This window comes from Ovis aries, chromosome 15 (assembly GCF_016772045.2).
Source record: "Ovis aries strain OAR_USU_Benz2616 breed Rambouillet chromosome 15, ARS-UI_Ramb_v3.0, whole genome shotgun sequence".
In the NCBI taxonomy this organism is placed as follows: domain Eukaryota; kingdom Metazoa; phylum Chordata; class Mammalia; order Artiodactyla; family Bovidae; genus Ovis; species Ovis aries.
The window spans coordinates 54,853,540-54,871,121 of NC_056068.1; the positions used below are offsets into that span (position 1 = coordinate 54,853,540).

The 17,582-nt window shown below is 52.0% G+C and overlaps 1 protein-coding gene across 1 annotated transcript in view; it reads right to left on the bottom strand.

The window, feature by feature from the left end:
- The window catches only part of LOC101109482 (guanylate cyclase D-like), a 59,479-nt gene that overhangs the window by 33,621 nt on the left and 8,276 nt on the right, over window positions 1–17,582 (bottom strand). Inside the window, 14 exon segments of the mRNA XM_042232618.1 lie at window positions 811–999; window positions 1,527–1,706; window positions 4,958–5,065; window positions 5,067–5,116; window positions 8,979–9,128; window positions 9,437–9,466; window positions 9,469–9,592; window positions 9,821–9,948; window positions 9,951–10,014; window positions 12,126–12,207; window positions 13,440–13,565; window positions 14,482–14,566; window positions 15,849–15,873; window positions 16,823–16,911. Coding sequence (XP_042088552.1) covers window positions 811–999; window positions 1,527–1,706; window positions 4,958–5,065; window positions 5,067–5,116; window positions 8,979–9,128; window positions 9,437–9,466; window positions 9,469–9,592; window positions 9,821–9,948; window positions 9,951–10,014; window positions 12,126–12,207; window positions 13,440–13,565; window positions 14,482–14,566; window positions 15,849–15,873; window positions 16,823–16,911 — 1,430 coding nt within the window.

Sequence of the window (17,582 nt, forward strand, 5' to 3'; positions counted from 1 at the left end):
AGGGCCACCCTCTCAAGCCTCAAAATTTAGTACATTATTACCCCATTGCTTGCCCTGAGCAACCACACCCAGGATGGACAATGCTAGGAAGACAGCACCTCTTCCAGGAAGCCTTCCTTGCCTTCCTTTACTCTAAACATCTACTCCTAGCTGGATTAGAGACCCTCTCAGCCTCCTCTGCCTCCCCAGATCATCAATTTCATAGTGGGTTGTCTTCCTCTTTTACCGACAGCACTGAGAGCTCCCTGTGGGCAGGCACAGAAGCTGATTCATCTGTCGACCCTCACCTGGAACAAGTAGAATTTATTTTCCTACTTCTTGAATCTGGGCTGGCCTTTTGACTTACCTTGACCAATAGAATATGTCAGAAATAATGTACCCAATTTCAGCTTAGACTTCAAGAGACTTCTGGACTTCTGCCTTCTCTCTCAGAACTCTGCCACACCTTTTAAATAATACCAACTCGCCTGTTGGAGGGTGAGGTACCATATGGACCAGAACTGAGTTGTCTCAGCCAAGGCACCTAGAGTCCAGCCAAAATCAGCAGAGCTGCCTCTCACCCACACTGACCACAGATGTGGATGTATGAGTGAGCCCAGCCGAATCCAGAGAATTTTCTAGCTGGACCTATAACTTGTGGGGAAGAATAGATGCGTACTGTTTTACACTATTGGGTTTGGGGGTTGTTAGTTATACAGGAATAGCTTATTGATAAAAGATGCATAAGTAAATGACTGGAAATATAGGTATGATGCAAACACAGTGTAGAAGAGAGAAAGAGATGGAATGCCTGCCTCACAGTCCTCTTACCTTATACACATCATGGTTGCCCAGAACCTCATCAAACAGTGTGTAGAGGTCATTGAGCAAGCCCACCACCTCAACGGGCTCACTCAGGGATGCGATGGTGGTAAAGCCCACGTCACTGAAGTATATGGTAACCTGATCAAAAGACTCTGGCTCCACAGCTGCCCCCATCTTCAGAGCTTCAGTCACAGACTTGAAGGGATAGGAAGGGCCAGAGTCACAAGGTGGGAGGACCCTCTTTCCACAGTTGGAAGTGAGGGAGGGATATCTGTGGGAAAGTCCTGGGATGAGTGTCAGGGGGTCTGGGACAGGTCTGCTGTGTGCTGGTTCCCCTGCCCCTCTCTGGACATTACTTCCTCTGAAATCAGATGGGGGACACTGCACTTCGTCCTTGTTCCCAAAGGAAAGAGGCAGCAGAAGCTCAACACTCATGTGCACAGCACAGTGCCCAATGCATGCAAGGGCTCTATGAAAATATGATGGGTAAATAAACAACAAATGAACTGAATCAGTTCATGGAACCCAGCTTCACTGGGTACCTGCTATGTCCCAGCTCCCCAGGTCCCATGCTCATAGAGTATGCAAGGGCTCTGTGAAAATATGATGGATAAATAAACAACAAATGAACTGAATCAGTTCATGGAACCCAGCTTTACTGAGTACCTGCTGTGTCCCAGCTCCCCAGGTCCCATGCTCAGAGGCACTGAGGCTAGAGGCACAATCAAGTCCATTCACAGGGGCAGCATCCGAGAGAGCAACCTTTCTATCCTCTCTCTCTCCAGCTCCAGCTCCTCAGTCCGCTCCCGGATCAGATCCTCCAGGCTTTGGGAATACTTCTCCAGCATCCGCAGCATAGGGTCAGCAACACTGGTCTTCTTGCCTTGGTTGATGCTTTTGAACTGAAAATGGAATGAAAATCCCAATTTCTCCATGAAGATCATTAGAGCACTTGGCCCTCAGGTTGAGAATCTAGGCCACAGGAATGAACCAGATATAGCCCCTTCCTGGAAGAGTTGGATGGTGGGGAGCAGGTAGGTAATAGGCAAAGAGTTGCAGCTCTGACAAGGGAAAGCAGAGACAGCAGGGAGGGAAAATGGGCTAGTTCTCTGTGAGGCAGACAGGCATGGAGAGGACTTTGCAAAGGAACCCATGCCCAGCATTGTATCACCATTAACAAACACTTTGGTTCTTACAAAAACACTGTGGAGTAGGCATTCTTTATCTCAAAGATAAGTTGGTTGGGTGAATGGATAGATGGGTAGATACATAGAAGCGTTATTGTAGGTTGTTCATGTATATAATCTATTTCTACCTCTTTATTTCTGTCTTTGTTAAAAAAATTTTTTTACAAAACAAAATTATAAATATGTAAGAGCACTGAGACCAAAGGAAAGCAAAAGCTAAAGAAGTCAATCCAGGAGTGAGGTCTATATGTAAAATGCAGGCTATAATTTGGTCACAATTTTGGATATAAGCTCCCTAGCAACAAAGAAAGGAGAAGGCAATAGCACCTCACTCCAGTACTCTTGCCTGGAAAATTCCATGGACGGAGGAGCCTGGTGGGCTGCAGTCCATGGGGTCACTAAGAGTCAGGTATGACTGAGCGACTTCAATTTCCCCTTTCACTTTCATGCATTCGAGAAGGAAATGGCGACCCACTCCAGTATTCTTGCCTGGAGAATCCCAGGGACGGGGGAGCCTGGTGGGCTGCCGCCTATGGGGTTGCACAGAGTCGGACATGACTGAAGTGACTTAGCAGCAGCAACAAAGAAAAGAGGGAAACAGCGATTACATAATATATGGAGTCCATGAGACAATGGCGCATTAAACTAGTTTCCCAGAAGGAACACAATTACTGCTGGTGCTGAGCAAAGATAAATACCTCTCCTAGGTCTTTGTAAGATGGTGTTATAAACTCTACCGTCAACAACAACTTTAGAGGAAACTTTGTTTCCTAAGGAGACTTACTAGAACTTTCCCCAGTGTGGTTTGTACCTTACCAAAGTGCAATCAGTAGGAAAATCAAATTAATGATGATCAAAGTGGAAGAGTTTATTCCTGTCTAAATCCAGCATCTTGACGTGTGTGTGTGTGTGTGTGTGTGTGTAGGTGTTTATTCCAACCTTCATTAATACTGCTTTTCTCAGGCAAATGTCTGTAAGGTGGGGAGTGTCAGCAGCCCCTGAAAAGCACATATTTTGTACTGGCCATGAGAAGCAGAGGCACAAGCTTTAGGTCGCTTGCCATGGGTGTGACAGCTGCTGACCCTGAGACAGCAACATGGACAAGAAGCTGACTGTAAGATCAACTCTGCAAGGGGGGCTCCCATTTGATAATGAAGAAACAAAGGATCTGAGAAGTGCAACTTGCTGAGAACAACATAACGGTGGAACTGAGTTTCAAACAGAGTTCTGTTATATATCAACTTTATCACCAGCCACCCCACTGAATTATTTTATCATTTGGAGTGTGTTTTCCATTGTTTCCCTTGCATTGCCCAGGAACAAAATCATAGGATATGCAAACACAATTATTTTTTTCTTTGTTGTTGTTGTTTAGCTTCTCAGTCATGCCAGGTTCTTGTAATCCCATGGACTGTAACCCGCCAGGCTCTTCTGTCCATGGGACTTCCCAGGCAAGTGGGTTGCCATTTCCTTCTCCGAGGGATCTTCCTGACCCAGGGATCGAACCCGAGTTTCCTGCATTGGCAGGCAGATTCTTTACCACTAAACCACGAGGAAGCCCATTTTCCTCTTCCTTTAGAACGTACATTTTCTTGCTTACTTACATTGGCTGATACTCCCAGAACCATCTTCTATGAACACGATTTAAGTCTTTCAGCTCCCGGGTGAGTGCTCTTTCTCCTCATTCTCTCCTCAGAAAAAATACTTTTTTAAAATTTCTTAGTTATTTCACTTGATGGCCCCACCAGTGTGTCCAGCTGGATCAGAGTTAGTCCTTTTAGACGTCACCTAAGGAGATCTGAGGCTCAACGGTGGAACTGATTTGGCCAAGGTCAAGTATTAGGTAAGTGGAAGCACAGATCTGAATACAGGCTCTCGCCTCCCCACAGTGTGGTATGGTTCTCATCTTCTGCGTGTGGAGCACATCATGTACCAGTCTCTGCCTTCTCTGCCGCTGAACCTGAGGCAGGCTTTCCCCACAGTCGCCCCTCTCAGGGTAAGAGCCTTCTTCCCCACCTCACTAGCCACGGCAATCTCGAACCCTGGAAAGATTCTAGGCTGGTGTTTTGAGGCCTGTGCTTTTGGCCTAGGTCTGCCACCCCCCTCACAGGGGCCACTGAGAGCTCATTCACTCTGAGGTCCAGATTTCCCATAGGATGCCTGTGCGTTTCTCCTGGCTTCCTATCTCTTGCTTCCTCTTCACCTGTCTGGATGTCCCTCCGGCTCACTGAACCTCTCCCTGGCAAAATTCCACTGTGGCTGGGGAGTGGAGGGCAGGAAATAGGAGGCACAAAAGCTGTCACCGCAGGCTTGGTGCGTTGGCCCTGTGAGAGCCGCTAGCCGGCTCAGTCGGGTCCACACACACCACGTCCACCCAGCAAACTCCAGACTTGCCTCACCCCTCCCGGTGCAGTCCCCAAGGCAGGCCGGGGGTAGGAGGGGCACCCCCCACCACACCTTCCACTCCCTGATGCAGGAACCAGTGCTGCCTCCGTGGCTGAAAATGGCCCCTCTGCTCTGGTGCCAGGAGGCCTGGCATGGGGTCGGGGTTTCTAGCATCAGTGCTGCAGAGACAAACGTGGGTCTATGTTCCAGCCCCACCTTTCACTTCCTTGGTTACCTTTGGCAAGTCCCATCACCTTGCCATGCCTCAGTTTCTCTCTTGTAAACCCCAGATAATAGCAATGCTTCCTTGGAGGGCTATCAGGGGGGTATAAAATATAAACACAGGACTTAGCATGGAGCTTGTCACTCAGGAAGGGAGTGTCTATGAACCCAGAGTTCTGAGAAAGATTCCCTCAGATGGTAGACCTCGGGTTCCACCCTCAGGAGTGATGATGCTGGCCCATTGCCCGCTCTATGCACAGGGTTTCCAGGCCCCGGGATAGGGGGGCCCTCACTGGGCAAAGTGAGGTGAACTGATTGGCTGTTTCTTGTGAGTAGCCAGCTCCTCTGGTGGCACTGACCTGGCTATAGATCTGGTCCAGACTGGGTCTGTCCTCTGGAGCCTCCTCCCAGCACTGCTCCATTAGCTGGATGCACTCAGGTGGCCCGTGGCCAGGGGACACCAGGGGACACCAGGGGCTGGCACAGGGGATGGGGAGATACCACCTTCCTGATGATTTCTGCAACAAACACAGACCGGCCAGTGGGGCTGAGGTCCCCAGGACGGCTGGTGGTAAGGCACTGGCCTGGGATCCTGAGATGGAGGGCAGGGTGGGCCTGTGGGGTATGGATATCAGGCTGTGAGAGTGTTCCTTAGCCGCTTGTTCTCTGCTCTAGGGCATGCTGGCCAGTGGTCCAGGATTGCTGTTTTCCTGGGCCCATTCCACAGTGTGGCGGGGGAAAGGGTCTCAGCTCGGAGCTTGGAGACGGGGCTTGAATTCTGGATCCACCACCACCTCTCCATGAGATGGTGAACAACACAGCCATCTCTCTGAGCCTTGGTCTCCCCATCTATGAAGTGAGCTTAACAAACTGCCTTCGTGAGATGAGTGCTAAGGAAGGAAACGACAGGTGCTGGATATTGGGGTGCTAAGTTCACCCCAGCCCGTGAACCCTGCACGACTTGCTGCTGCTCTGTTGCCAGCAATGTCCGAGAATGTGCTCCCGACCTGGGCACTGCAGGTCTGTCTGGCAGTCCCACCACCCGGAGGCCAGCTGGGGTGGACTCTGCACAACTGTGAGGCAAGACTCTCTGCCCTGCATGTTCACCATCATCATGACTCTTTCCCCAGGACAATCCCTGCTGTGGCTCTTCCCGTGCCCATCCCACATGATACAGACCACAGACTGAGTCGCGATCTGATGGATCAGCGATCCAGCTCTGTCTCTGTCACTCGCTATCACCCTGTGCCTTGGTTTTCCCACCTCGGGCAGCCCTAAGGGTGCCTCAGGGAGCTGAGAGATTCATGGGCACACCGGGAGGAGGAGAGGCTGGGTACAAAGCTCAGGCCTTCAGCGGCACAGGAGGAGATGTCAAGATTATCCTTCTAATCCTGTGCAAGCTAAGCTATGTCTCTGAACCTCAATCTCCTCACCTAATGATAATAGGACAGACCTCACAGGCCATTAGGGGTTGAACAGGGTCACCTCTGAGGAGGGCTGGGACCCTCCTCAGAGGAGGCAAAGAGGTGGGTTCCTTGGAGAGAAAGTTCCTTGGAGAGTGAAGAGAAGCTTCTCTCTGAATTTCCCTTTGCCAACCTCCTTATTGGGGGAAGCCCATGATTCACTGTCCCATTTTACAGACAGGGAAACTGAGGTTCCGAGGAGGTGGTAACATCAGTCAACTGAGCCACAGGGCCAGTAAAAAGTAGATGCTAGTACTGGGCCTGATAGCCTCCCGGCCTGCACTTTTTTCTCTGCCCAGAGGCTCCTAGTCTGCAGGCGTCAGACCCTGAGGGCCTCTCAGTAGAGGATCTAAGAAGCGGTATATGCTTATAAAGGAGTGTGCACAGATGGAACCCATAATATCACACACACACACACATGTCCAGCTCTTTTTCAAAAGCATTCTAATGGTGTTGTGATGAATAAAATACAGATCCATTTCAAAGTGTTGCATATTTCAGAGCAGATTTTTGTTTCTGGGCATTTTCTCAGTCACCAGATACTAAAAGTCAGATAGTAGCATGTGAGGCTCCAAACTTTTTTGTCATTAAAGTGGAGTTCTCACAGGTGGTCATGTTGGGAATCCATAGCCCAGGCCAGGCCAGATCTCTTTTTTCCCTCCCCATGCTGAGCCCACTGTCCACATCCAGCCCATCACTGGGATGGATCAGTCCTGCTGGCAAGAGGCTGTACATCCTCCGTGGAAAAGATGCTTTCTGGATGATTCCAGGAGATTTTAGGGCAACACCACTGAGTGCACTGGAATCCCAGACCCACAGCTTCCTACTGGGGAGTCCTGCCCCTCTCTGAGCCTCACTGCTTTCATCTCTGAAAAAAGTGCACTTACCACCTCACAGCATTGTCCACTGGCATGACACAAGTGACAGTGCTTAGGAAACCACGAGTGTCCACCCTCACCACAGAATCTTAAAAAGATGCTATTTCTGGGACTTCCTTGGTGGTCTGGTGGTTAAGAATCTGCCAGCCATTGCAGGGGACAGGGGTTCCATCCCTGGTCAGGGAAGATACCACGTGCTGCAGAACAGTTAAGCCCAAGCACCACGACTGCTGAGCCCAAGCTCTAGAGCCCGTGAGTCACAATTACTGAGCATCCCAACAAAGAGTAGTCCCCCACTCACTGCAGCTAGAGACAAGCCCACTCACAGCAACGAAGACCCAGCACAGCCAAAAATAAATAAATAAATAAATAAATAAATAAAAATTAATTAATCTTTTTTTTTCAAAGATGCTATTTCTTAGAGCAAGGAGGTCCACTTCTCAGTAGGAGAGTGGAAAGAACCTGGGCTCTTCCCCACTCGCATACTCCTAAGACCACCCAGGGTCTAGCGTGTGCCAGGCTCTTGTCTAAAGCATTTCACTGAATCCTCACAAATACTCTTGGAGCTAGGCATCATGGTCCCTACTTTACAAAGGAAAAAAACTGAAGCTCAGAGTCTGAAAGAGATTAACTCAGAGTCATGAGGTGAATTGGTGTAGAACTGGGCTCAAGTCCATGTCCCCCAAAGGCTGTGCTCTGGACATTTCACTCTCTGAGACCCGGAAAAGTGCAGCTAGGAAGCAGCAGGTCCGGGATTGACAGCCCAATGCAGGAGTGACCCTGGGGTCCCCCAAGTCTGAACAGCAGGCAGATGTCAGCGAGTTGGTGGGGGCGGAGCAGCCAAGGAGAGTTGAACAAATGGTGTGATCAAGCCCTTCCCCTTCCCACTCCTCCACCCCATAAATTTGGGACCCAGAATGCTCATGATTCATGGAGCAATACTTCAGTGGAGAAAAGAAGTGAGGCCAGGCCTCCCTGTGAGGTAGATTCTCCATCTGGGGTGGGAGGAAAGCGGGCTCCATCACTCCATCACTGCCTGTGCTGCGGGCTGAAATGCAGGTCCCCAGGACTGGACAGAAGCAGCTGGGGCGGGAGGGTGCCGCAGGCTACTGAAAGGGAGCCCTGAGAGGGAGCACAGACGCAGCGTTTCTGAAGTTGGGCCCTGGCACTGGGGTCTGAAGAGGAAAGAATGTGCAAGACCAGGTGATGACGGGGAAGGTGTGAGTGATTACCCCAGAAGCACAAAGATATGTGCTGAGGGGGTGGGAAGGCGAACAGCCAGATGGGGTCTGTGAGTCATGCTGCCATGCAGGGCCCTTCAGGACGGTGCTCTTCAGACTTCGGGGACCCCAGGGTCACCCCTGCATTGGGCTGTCAATCCCGGACCTGCTGCTTCCTGGCTGCACTTTTCCGGGTCTCAGGGAGTGAAATGTCCAGAGCACAGCCTTTGGGGGACATGGACATGAGCCCAGCTCTACACCAATTCATCTCATGACTCTGAGTAAATCTCTTTCAGACTCTGAGCTTCCCCACTCAAGCAGAAGACCAAGTCTCCAAACACCCAGCAGACTGGTGACATCAGACAAGGATAGGATGCCTGACACATTTTAAAATTGATCCCCACTCTAAAGATGGGAAAACTGGGGCTGAGAGAAGGTAAGTAACTAGTGTAAGGTCATGCAGTAAGTGATCCAGGGGAAGAACTGAGGTTTCCATAGACACAAAGTCTGTGCTGGGCAGCCTGGTGGTTAGGGCATAACGACCTCTGGACATGGCAATAACATTGGGAGAGGAAGAAAGGGGTTGGGCTTTTACCCAGAAACCAATGTTTTTAGCTCTAGAGACGGTGAGCTGCCATTTTGGTAGTTGCTAAAGGCTGCTTGGCTTAAGCCAAAGAAACCCATTTCTCATCATCAAATCAGGCATGTGTGTCTCTGTGGTTATTTTCAGGCCCTGATTTCCTGATGCTCACAGAGCTCCTCAACTACGTGGGGACTCTGCCAGAGACAGGCTGAGGAAGGAGGAGGAGGATGGTGTACGTTCCGCTGGGAGCCCTGAGGAACCGTAGGGCGGGCCTCGAGTCAGCGCCTCCTGCAGGGTAATGCCGATGCTGAAGGCGTCTCCTCTGAGGGTGCCCTGCCTGGGTGCTCCGGGCCCCCGCAGCAGCTCTGGAGCCGTCCACAGCAGCTCTGCGACCACAAGGCAGGGCCACATGGCCGTCACTGGCGGACCACCCAAGCTGGCCAAGCTGGGTGGGTGCTTCATAAAGTTGTGTCATTGCCCTGTCCCAACAGTCCCAGAGGAGGGAGGTGCTTCTGCCCTCCCCCATTCACAGGTAAGGGTCCTGAGGCTCAGAGAGAAAAAGCCATCCACCCCAGGTCACACCACAGGAAGTGCTGGAGGACCAGGCATCTCCCCCTCGCCTTCCCTCCAAGCGCCTGGCTTAAACAGAGGCCTCAGCACCTACTGGCAGCCCCCTGCCCACCCCTGAGCTGACCCTCTGGGGCTGGCTGGGGTGGGGAGCCCTCTGAGCATCCAGGAGCTCCACATAACCGTGGTCAGTGACCTTCAGCACAAAGCGCCCATCCACCGCGCAGTTTCGGGACTTGAGGCGGCCATGAGGGAAAGGCTGATGGTGTAGATACTGCTCCCCCTAGTAGAGCGGAATCATGAGGGTCCCTTAGGCCTGTGGTGAATGAGAAGGACTCCTGCTTCTTTCAGAATTCCCAGGACATCTCCCTGCATCCCTTCACCCTTTGCCACACTGTTCAAATTTTTCTCAATAAGACAAAGTGAAAAATGAAGCCTGGGAAATGAGCCTCTCTTGTCTCCCTTCCGTCCCTGTTGCCCCCACAGCTCCAGGCCTGGGAAGGGTTCTCACATGGATCAAATCCAGCAGCAGGGAGGCCTTGAAGGTCCAGTCCAGCCGCAGAGCCTCATTCCTCAGCAGGTCCTCCAGGTTGCCCTGAGCGCAGTGCTCCAACACCAGAGCACTAACCCAGCGGCCATGAAGAAGCCCCGGAAGGTGGTGATGTTCTCATGCCGCAGCTCCCGCATGTTCCAGCACAAGAGCACCTTAGCAGCCCCTGGGGACTCTCAAAGGGTGGACATCTGGCCCCTGTACTTAGAACCCAGCACAGGGCTGAACACAGAGAGGCCTCAGAAATGTTGGATGGAAGTGATAGGTGGACGGATGGATGAATGGAAGGGGTAGGTAAAGGATGAGTGGATGGACGGGTGGATGATGGATGGACAGATGGATGAGCCAGTGGAATGAGGGCATGGAAGCATCATGGATGAATAACTCAATACACCACAGAATATGGATCTAGGCCTATTCTCCACCTAAGTGACATCATGGCCCGTAAAACTGTGAAATCTCTCCCCAAGACTCAGAGACAGATGAGGAGAAGAACCGAAGGGATCAGGAACAAGCAGAAAGCAGCCGAGCAGGTCAGAGAACTCGAGCCCCGCCAGCTAGGCTAGCATTTGCCCGAGCAGGAAAGAGGAAACACTGGCATGGCTTTCCTCTCAGATACAGTTCAGGGGTCAGCTAAGTGAGGGAACCTGAACACTCTCCCTACCTCCCTAGAGGTTTGCATGCTGACTAGTATATGTGGTGAGGTAAGAATGGCTTCAAATCCTTTAACCCTGCTGCCATCAAGAGGCTGGGCCTCTGACCCCTCTCTTTGAATCTGCGTTGGCCAGTAGAATATGGTGGAAGTGAACTTGTGTGTTTTGGGTCCGGGTCTTAAGAGACTGACAGCTTCCATTTCCTGTTTCTTGGAGCCCTCTTTGTTGGAGGACTGAGTGTTCATAAGAAGTCCCTCCATCCCAAGTCACCCCACTGGTGAGACCATATGGAGAGGCCCTGAGACTATACTGAGTGGAGAAGCAAGTTCTGTTGAGTCCACTTTTCTAACCACCCAGCCAAGGCATCAAGAGCCCACTGAGTAACCCCCAGTCAAGGCCAAGTGGAACAGAAGAACAGCTTGGTTGAGCCCTGCTCAAATTTCCTACCACAAAATTGTAAGATATTATAAAATGGTTGATGTTTTAAGCCACTAATTTTGGGATAAGTTGTTACACAGTCATAGATAACCAAAACAGACTTATTAAATGTTCTGAGAAGTCCTGTGCCTAAGCCAAGCAATTTCTAAACTCATTTGACCACATATAGGACCTTCTCTTTTAAGAAGCATCTACACGTCTCAGTTGTAAGATACCCACTGGGGAATGTCTAACCTAATCTCTAATCACTTAATCTCTCTGAATCTGATTTCAGATGACATGATGTTGGAAATAATAATAAAATTCACCATTTACTAAAGGCACTCTTCTTGCCAGAGACAGTTCTAGGTTTTTCTATATACTCTCTCTGTGTGTGCTAAGTCGCTTCAGTTGTGTCTGACTCTTTGTGACCCCAAGGACTGTAGCCTGCCAGGCTCCACTGTCCATGGATTCTCCAGGCAAGAATATTGGAGTGGGTTGCCATTCCCTTCTCTAGGGGATCTTCTCGACCCAGGGATTGAACCTAGGACTCCTGCATTTTTTACTGTCTGAACCACCAGGGAAGCCCTCCTAACTCCCATTTCATTAGCTCCATTTTACAGGAAAACTAAGTGTCCTAGGGAGGCAGAATCCCATCTGGGATCTTCCTGACTCAAATCTCATGCTCTGCCCTCCATCCCACAGTGCTTCTCAGGATGGTGATAATCTCAGAGGTGAAGGGGCTTATGTGAGTAGTGATGACAAGTGGCTGGAAGTTCCCCGAGGGAAGGGATCCTGTCTCTCTTCTCCACTGCTGTGTCCCCAAAGCCCAGAGCATAGAAGGGGCTCAAAAAACAGTGGACGGATGAACGGATGCATGGAGGGATGAAAGGTACAAGATGAGGTCCTTCAGCAGTGCTGATCGTACCCTGTGATGATAGCGGTGGAGATGTCTGTGCCCCTGGTAGTCACGGTGATGATCATATGGGCTGGGGGTATGACATGGGGGATGCTGGTGTGGGATGCTGAAGTGATGGTGCATATCTGTCATGACAACGGGCCAGTGATCATGATAATAGTAAGCCCTTCCTTTTTGGAGGCTAGAAGCTTCTGCATTGAGTAGGGACCAATCCAGATTGGTAGGGGTCTCCTGACAGCACCCCTCCGCAGCCCACCCTCCATGCCCTCTGCCTTACCTTTCTCAGGACCCTAAGGCAGCTTGGCCGCAGCTCAGGGGCTGTTTCACCTTCAAATCTCTTCAGCCACACCCACTCTCCCGGTTTAAGGAAAGACAGCAAAAGTTTATCCACTGCTGGTCCCCAACTGGAGTCAATTCCTCCACCTCTCTCAGCCTCAGCTTCTTCCCCATACCTGTGTGCTTTCTGTGTGCTCCAAGCCAGGAAGAGCCTGGGCATCAGAAATAAAAAGTCAGACTTTGTCTCCTTCGGCTGACAGACCCGAGATCCAGTCCTTACTCCACCACTTTCTAGCTCTGTGACCTTGGACAAGGGACTTCAGTTCTCTGAGCCTCATGTCCCAGTTCTGTAAAGCCAGGATGATATCTTCACCTACATGAAGAAGGCTAACAAGATTGTGGAGAGAAAACATGTTAGCTCCTGGCCTTGGGCACCTGCAACATTCCAAACCCAGCGAAGTGAGGGGGGCTCTGTGACCCAGAGACCCTAGGGGAAGAGGGGAGGGTGAGAGAGGCAGAGCCCCTCAAGCTGGGGCTCAGTCCTCGCCCAGAACTTCTGTAATCTTCGCCCTCTCTCCTCTCATCATTGGTGGATTCCTGCCTCCTCAGCCTGGCCCGAAGTGCTTTCCGTGGAGCAGTCAAAACATGTTTTGTACATCCTGAAAGCCTCCTTTCAGCAGAAGAGAAAAAAGATGGGATTCTCCAAGGGAGAAGGTGGAAAGAAGGAGCACGAGCCTCATGTGGCTTCCTGTAGAAACTATTAACCCGCTTCATCCACCGTGAGACAGAGAACAGGAGAGTCAGAGATCAGTTAATCGCTGGATTTGAGAAGCCAGCTCTGGAGAAATCAGTGTCCTCAGCAACTTTAGTATCTGACTGGTCTCACCTCTGTCCTGTCAGCTGGTGACCCAGGCTCTGTCCAGAGGCTGTCCTGGGCCCAGGTGCTGCCCCACACTCAGGGCCTAGGGGACCCCGGACTGCACCACCCCTTTCCAAAGCCCAGTTGGCCCAGTGCTGAGAGAGGTCCCGGGCCAGACTCACACCAGCAATGCCCGGGTCCAAGTGGCCGGGGACTGGTTGTTTCCCAAGGTCAGGTCACAAAACATGGGTAACTGGGAGTTGGGAGTCTGCTTCCCACTTCTAGCGCTGCCGCGGACTTGCTGTGAGACCCAGAAAAGTCACTGTCTGTCCCTCAGCCTCAGTTTCCTATGTCATAGCAGGAGTGGGGCATACAGAGATGCTGGGTTCCCTCAGCTTCTCCCAAACTGACAAGAGCTCTCAAAACCTGGGCCTGGGGGTGGCAGAGGCCCTCACCTGGTACAGAGCCATGTTGGCAGGCTCCTGGAGGGCCGGTAGGCTCCTTGCTGACCGCTGAGCCACAGACCTCAGACTCCCGCCATCTGCCATATTTCTTGATTGACTCACACTGTCCATCTGCAACCTCTGGAGGCGATAGGTGTGGTCAACAGCTAAAGCAGCTCTGTCCATGCCCTGCCCACCCCCCAGCCTGGTGTCTGCCCCCCAACCAAGACTGGTGCCTGGCCTCCCCTAGCCTGGTTCCTAGCGGCACCCCCCCCTCAAGCCTGGCGCCTGCTGTGGCAGCCTGGTGCCTGCCTACCCACCTGTCTGCTCAGGGGCTGCTGGATGAAGGTGCAAGGCCTCCCGGTGGGGGCCCTACACCAGCTGCAGCTGCCAGATGCTCCATCTGGAGGTGAGCAAAGTGTAGCACAGAGAACATGGAGCTGTCGTCACTCCCCCCATCTGGCTCCTCAGAGCTGTCTCTGACCCAGAGCCCTCCTGGTCCTCCCCATTTCCCTGCCTGTCCCCCTCATCAGTCCCTACTGGGCTGAGAGGGCACCACTGAGCACTACCCCTCGGAGCCCCTCAGTCTGGCTCTGGGCTGGATGGACCCCAGGCCTGATGTGTCTTCTGGTCCCCAGCCTCGGTGTTGCCAACCCGCCTGGGGGCAGAGGGCTGTCCCTCTTGGATGTAGCTGAGGCTCAGGGAGTACAGAGGACTTCAGACGCAGACGATTGTTTTCAAAGCTGAAGAACTCTGGGGTCATCCTGACCAAGCCCTCAATACATAGGTGTGTAGCCCAAACTTCAGGAAGGATGGGGTCTTGTCCAAGGTCCCAGGCTTCTTCCTCAGGTCTCTCTAAATCCCAAGAGGCATGCCAACTTTGACAGGGCCCTGACCGAGGCTCTAAGATGGACAGGAGGGTGGGTTGTCCTGAGGTTGGGATGAAGATTGGGATGAAGCTCCCTGCAGATGCCAGGGCTGTATACACAGCCGGGAGGCCCAGCAGGGTTGGGGGCACAGAGGGCAGAGCAAGGCTCAGGAGACCAGGATCTTACCTGATGAGGCAAGTGAGGGCCCTGCCGGCCAGCCCCAGGACACAGGCCAGGGCCAGTACAAGGAGGCCTCCGGGGGGCTGCTCACCTGTGCGGGAAGCAGGGGCGGCATGAGTCCCAACAGTAATTAACAACCACACAGGTGCTCAGCCGCTTCACTCAGCTCCCGCACCTACTGGCGCATGGGGACACACTCCTGTCCAGTGCCAGCCCTCCAGGGGAAGGCAAAGAATGGCCCTGGACTGTGGCCTGGCCATCACACACGCAGTTGATTCCCAGCACTGCTCTTAGGGTTCTCACTTCAGGCTCCTGGCCGCAGGGGCCCCACAGACCCTGCACAGACCCCATGACTGTCCTACACTCTGACCCTCATCTGCCAGGATGCTGGGCTCTTCCCACTAGACAGAGCAGCTGGACAGCAGGGCCTGTTTCTTATTCAACTTGGGGCCCCTGGGCACCTTACACAGGGGCTAGACAGGCAAGATACTGAATAAAAATGGTAGATCCCTATCAATGATTACTCTGCTTCTTAAGTAACCCCCACCATGCGCTGCTCATTACCTATTTCAGCAGCCCTGTTCAGTGTCATTCACTTTGACTCTTAGAAGAGCCTGAATCTTACACTGAATCTTAATCTCTCTAGCTCTCATATCAGGATTGGGTGTGTAAAGTCTTCTTGGGACTGCTGGGCAGGGTGGGGAGGGCCACTTGGGCAACTCCAGCATCAGCTTGGGCTGGCAAGGTGGCAAAATGCCAGGCCCTGTTCTGGAGAGAGGATAATGATCTCCACTGTCACGCAAGTGGGGGACTATCTCTTCTTCCTTGCTTGCTTCCCTCCCTTCCTTCCTTTTGCTGAAGGACAGCACTGTCCGTATGCCCTCTGATGAGATGAGCCTCCTCCAGTTTTAGTCCTGATAATAATAACAGTAGCAAGTAGCTTGTAGCACTTATTATTCTGTTGTTTAGTTGCTAAGTTTTGTCCAACACTTTTGCGACCCCATGGACTGTAGCCTGTCAGGCTCTTCTGTTCATGGGATTCTCCAGGCAAGAATACTGAGGTGGGTTTCCATTTCTTTGTCCAGGGGAATCTTCCTGACCCAGGGACTGAACCTGCATCTCTAGTATTTACAGGTGGATTCTTTACCACTGAGCCACCAGGGAAGCCCATTTATTATACTCCTGTATATTGTACTGAGCTAAACACCTGTTCTAAGGATGTCACATATTTCAACTCAGTTATTCTGCACAGTGACCTCTGGAAGTACATATGGTCATGATCACAATTCCATGGAAGAGGGAATAGAAAGACAGGCAACTGTCTCTGAGTGGCAGAGCCTAGGTTCCCAACCACCATCTGCCCTGCCCCTCACCCAGGAAGGAGGCTTGACTCCTGATCTGGAGGAGGTAAGAGAGGAAGCATAGACAGGAAAGCCGACCAGGTCTAGGGAGAAGCAAACACAAAGAAACAGGAGCGTGGCTGGTGTGTTCAATGGGAGGAAGATGGAGGGCAGGGAGCCGAGGGTGGCAAGGGTTCTGGCCGTACTCTGGCGAGGCGAGCCTCTGCAGGCTCCGAGCAGGGGAAAGCCAGATCTATTAAAATATTTTCCAAAGATCCTCCAACTGCCATTGTGAGGTCCAGAGACAAGGGCAGAAGCACAGAGGCCTGTTGGGAGGCTGCTGTGGTAATCCAGCAAGAGATGATGGGGTCTGGACCAGGGAGGAGGCAGGGGAGTGGTGAGCAGGGCTCTGCTTCTGGGCAAATTCTAAAGATGGAGCCCCCAGGGTGTTCTGATAGGCTGGGCCTGGGTGTGGGGAGACGAGGGTACCTGAGCCTTAGGGAGGATGAGGTTGCTGTCACCTGCAGTGGGAAATCCTGGGGAGGAAAATGGGAGGAGGCTGGGGGCAGATCCGGAGTTCAGTTTCAGACAATGTCAAGTTGAAGACGCCATCTAGGCATCCAGGCAAGAGAGGCTGCTGAGCGGTAGCAGAAACCTGAATGAAGCATCGTCCCTTCCCTCCTAGAGCTGGTATTCTTGAAGACCAGCCCCAGGCTACACTCTCCGGGGACTTCCGTCTAGTGACAGAGACAGGGACAGCAGAGATAACACCATACAATGTGGCCAGAACTTTGACAGGGGCAGCCAGAGGCTGATGGCTATCTTCATAAACACCTCCACCGGCCCTGGCTCACAGACTTTACCCTCTGCCAGGAGTTTGCTCATTCATTCAATGAATCCCTCAACAAACATTTCTAGAGTGCTGTGTGCTGCGTTCAGTGCCGAGAACTGAAGATACAATAGCGGATAAGATCCAGAGTCACTGCCAGCACCGTGATGGAGCTTACCGTGTCCTGGGGGTGGAGGGCAGGTGCTCTAAGCCAGTGCAGGGACAATGTTTCATTCATTCCTCCTTCCCTGGGGCTGAGCACCATGCCTGATGCCCAGTAAATCCTCAGTCAATATTTGTAGAAGAAAAGAGAGGCAAAGAAACAACTGGGTGAAAGTTTCTTTGTGTGACCTCCTATGATTAGTTTGGGGACAGATGGTACTGGTCTCCCCAACACAGGACACACACCCTAGGAAGCTATGCCCCCAGGGACTGTGGGGAGCACAGTGGTTGCACACATACCACACCCCCCGCACCCCCGCTCCATGGCACAGACTGGAGAGTTATTCTGGAAGGAAAACAAGGATTTAGCCAGGCAAGGCCAGAGCATTCCAGGATGAGGAAAACACACGTGCTCAGGGAGGCTGGAAAGGGTGTCACGTGTTTGGGGGAAAGACAAAGAGGAACAGTGTCAGGAGATGGGGCAGGAAGGACAGCAGATTCTGGGTTATGGGGTAGGGGGGTGGCTGCTGAAGGTTTGGGGCAGGCAGGGATGTAAGCAAGCCTGGCCGACCTGAAGTTACCCCCCAACAGCAGTCACCGCAACTAAGTGTGCATGAGGAAATGTGGGTGCATTTGGTATACATGTAGGAGTGTGCGCATCTCCACCTGTGCGCTGTGTGTCGGTGCAGTTTCATCAGAGAACAAAGCCTGGGTGGATGAATGTCAGAAATGAGAATGTGTGGGTCTCATGTCTCACACTCCCCAGTGGTCATAAG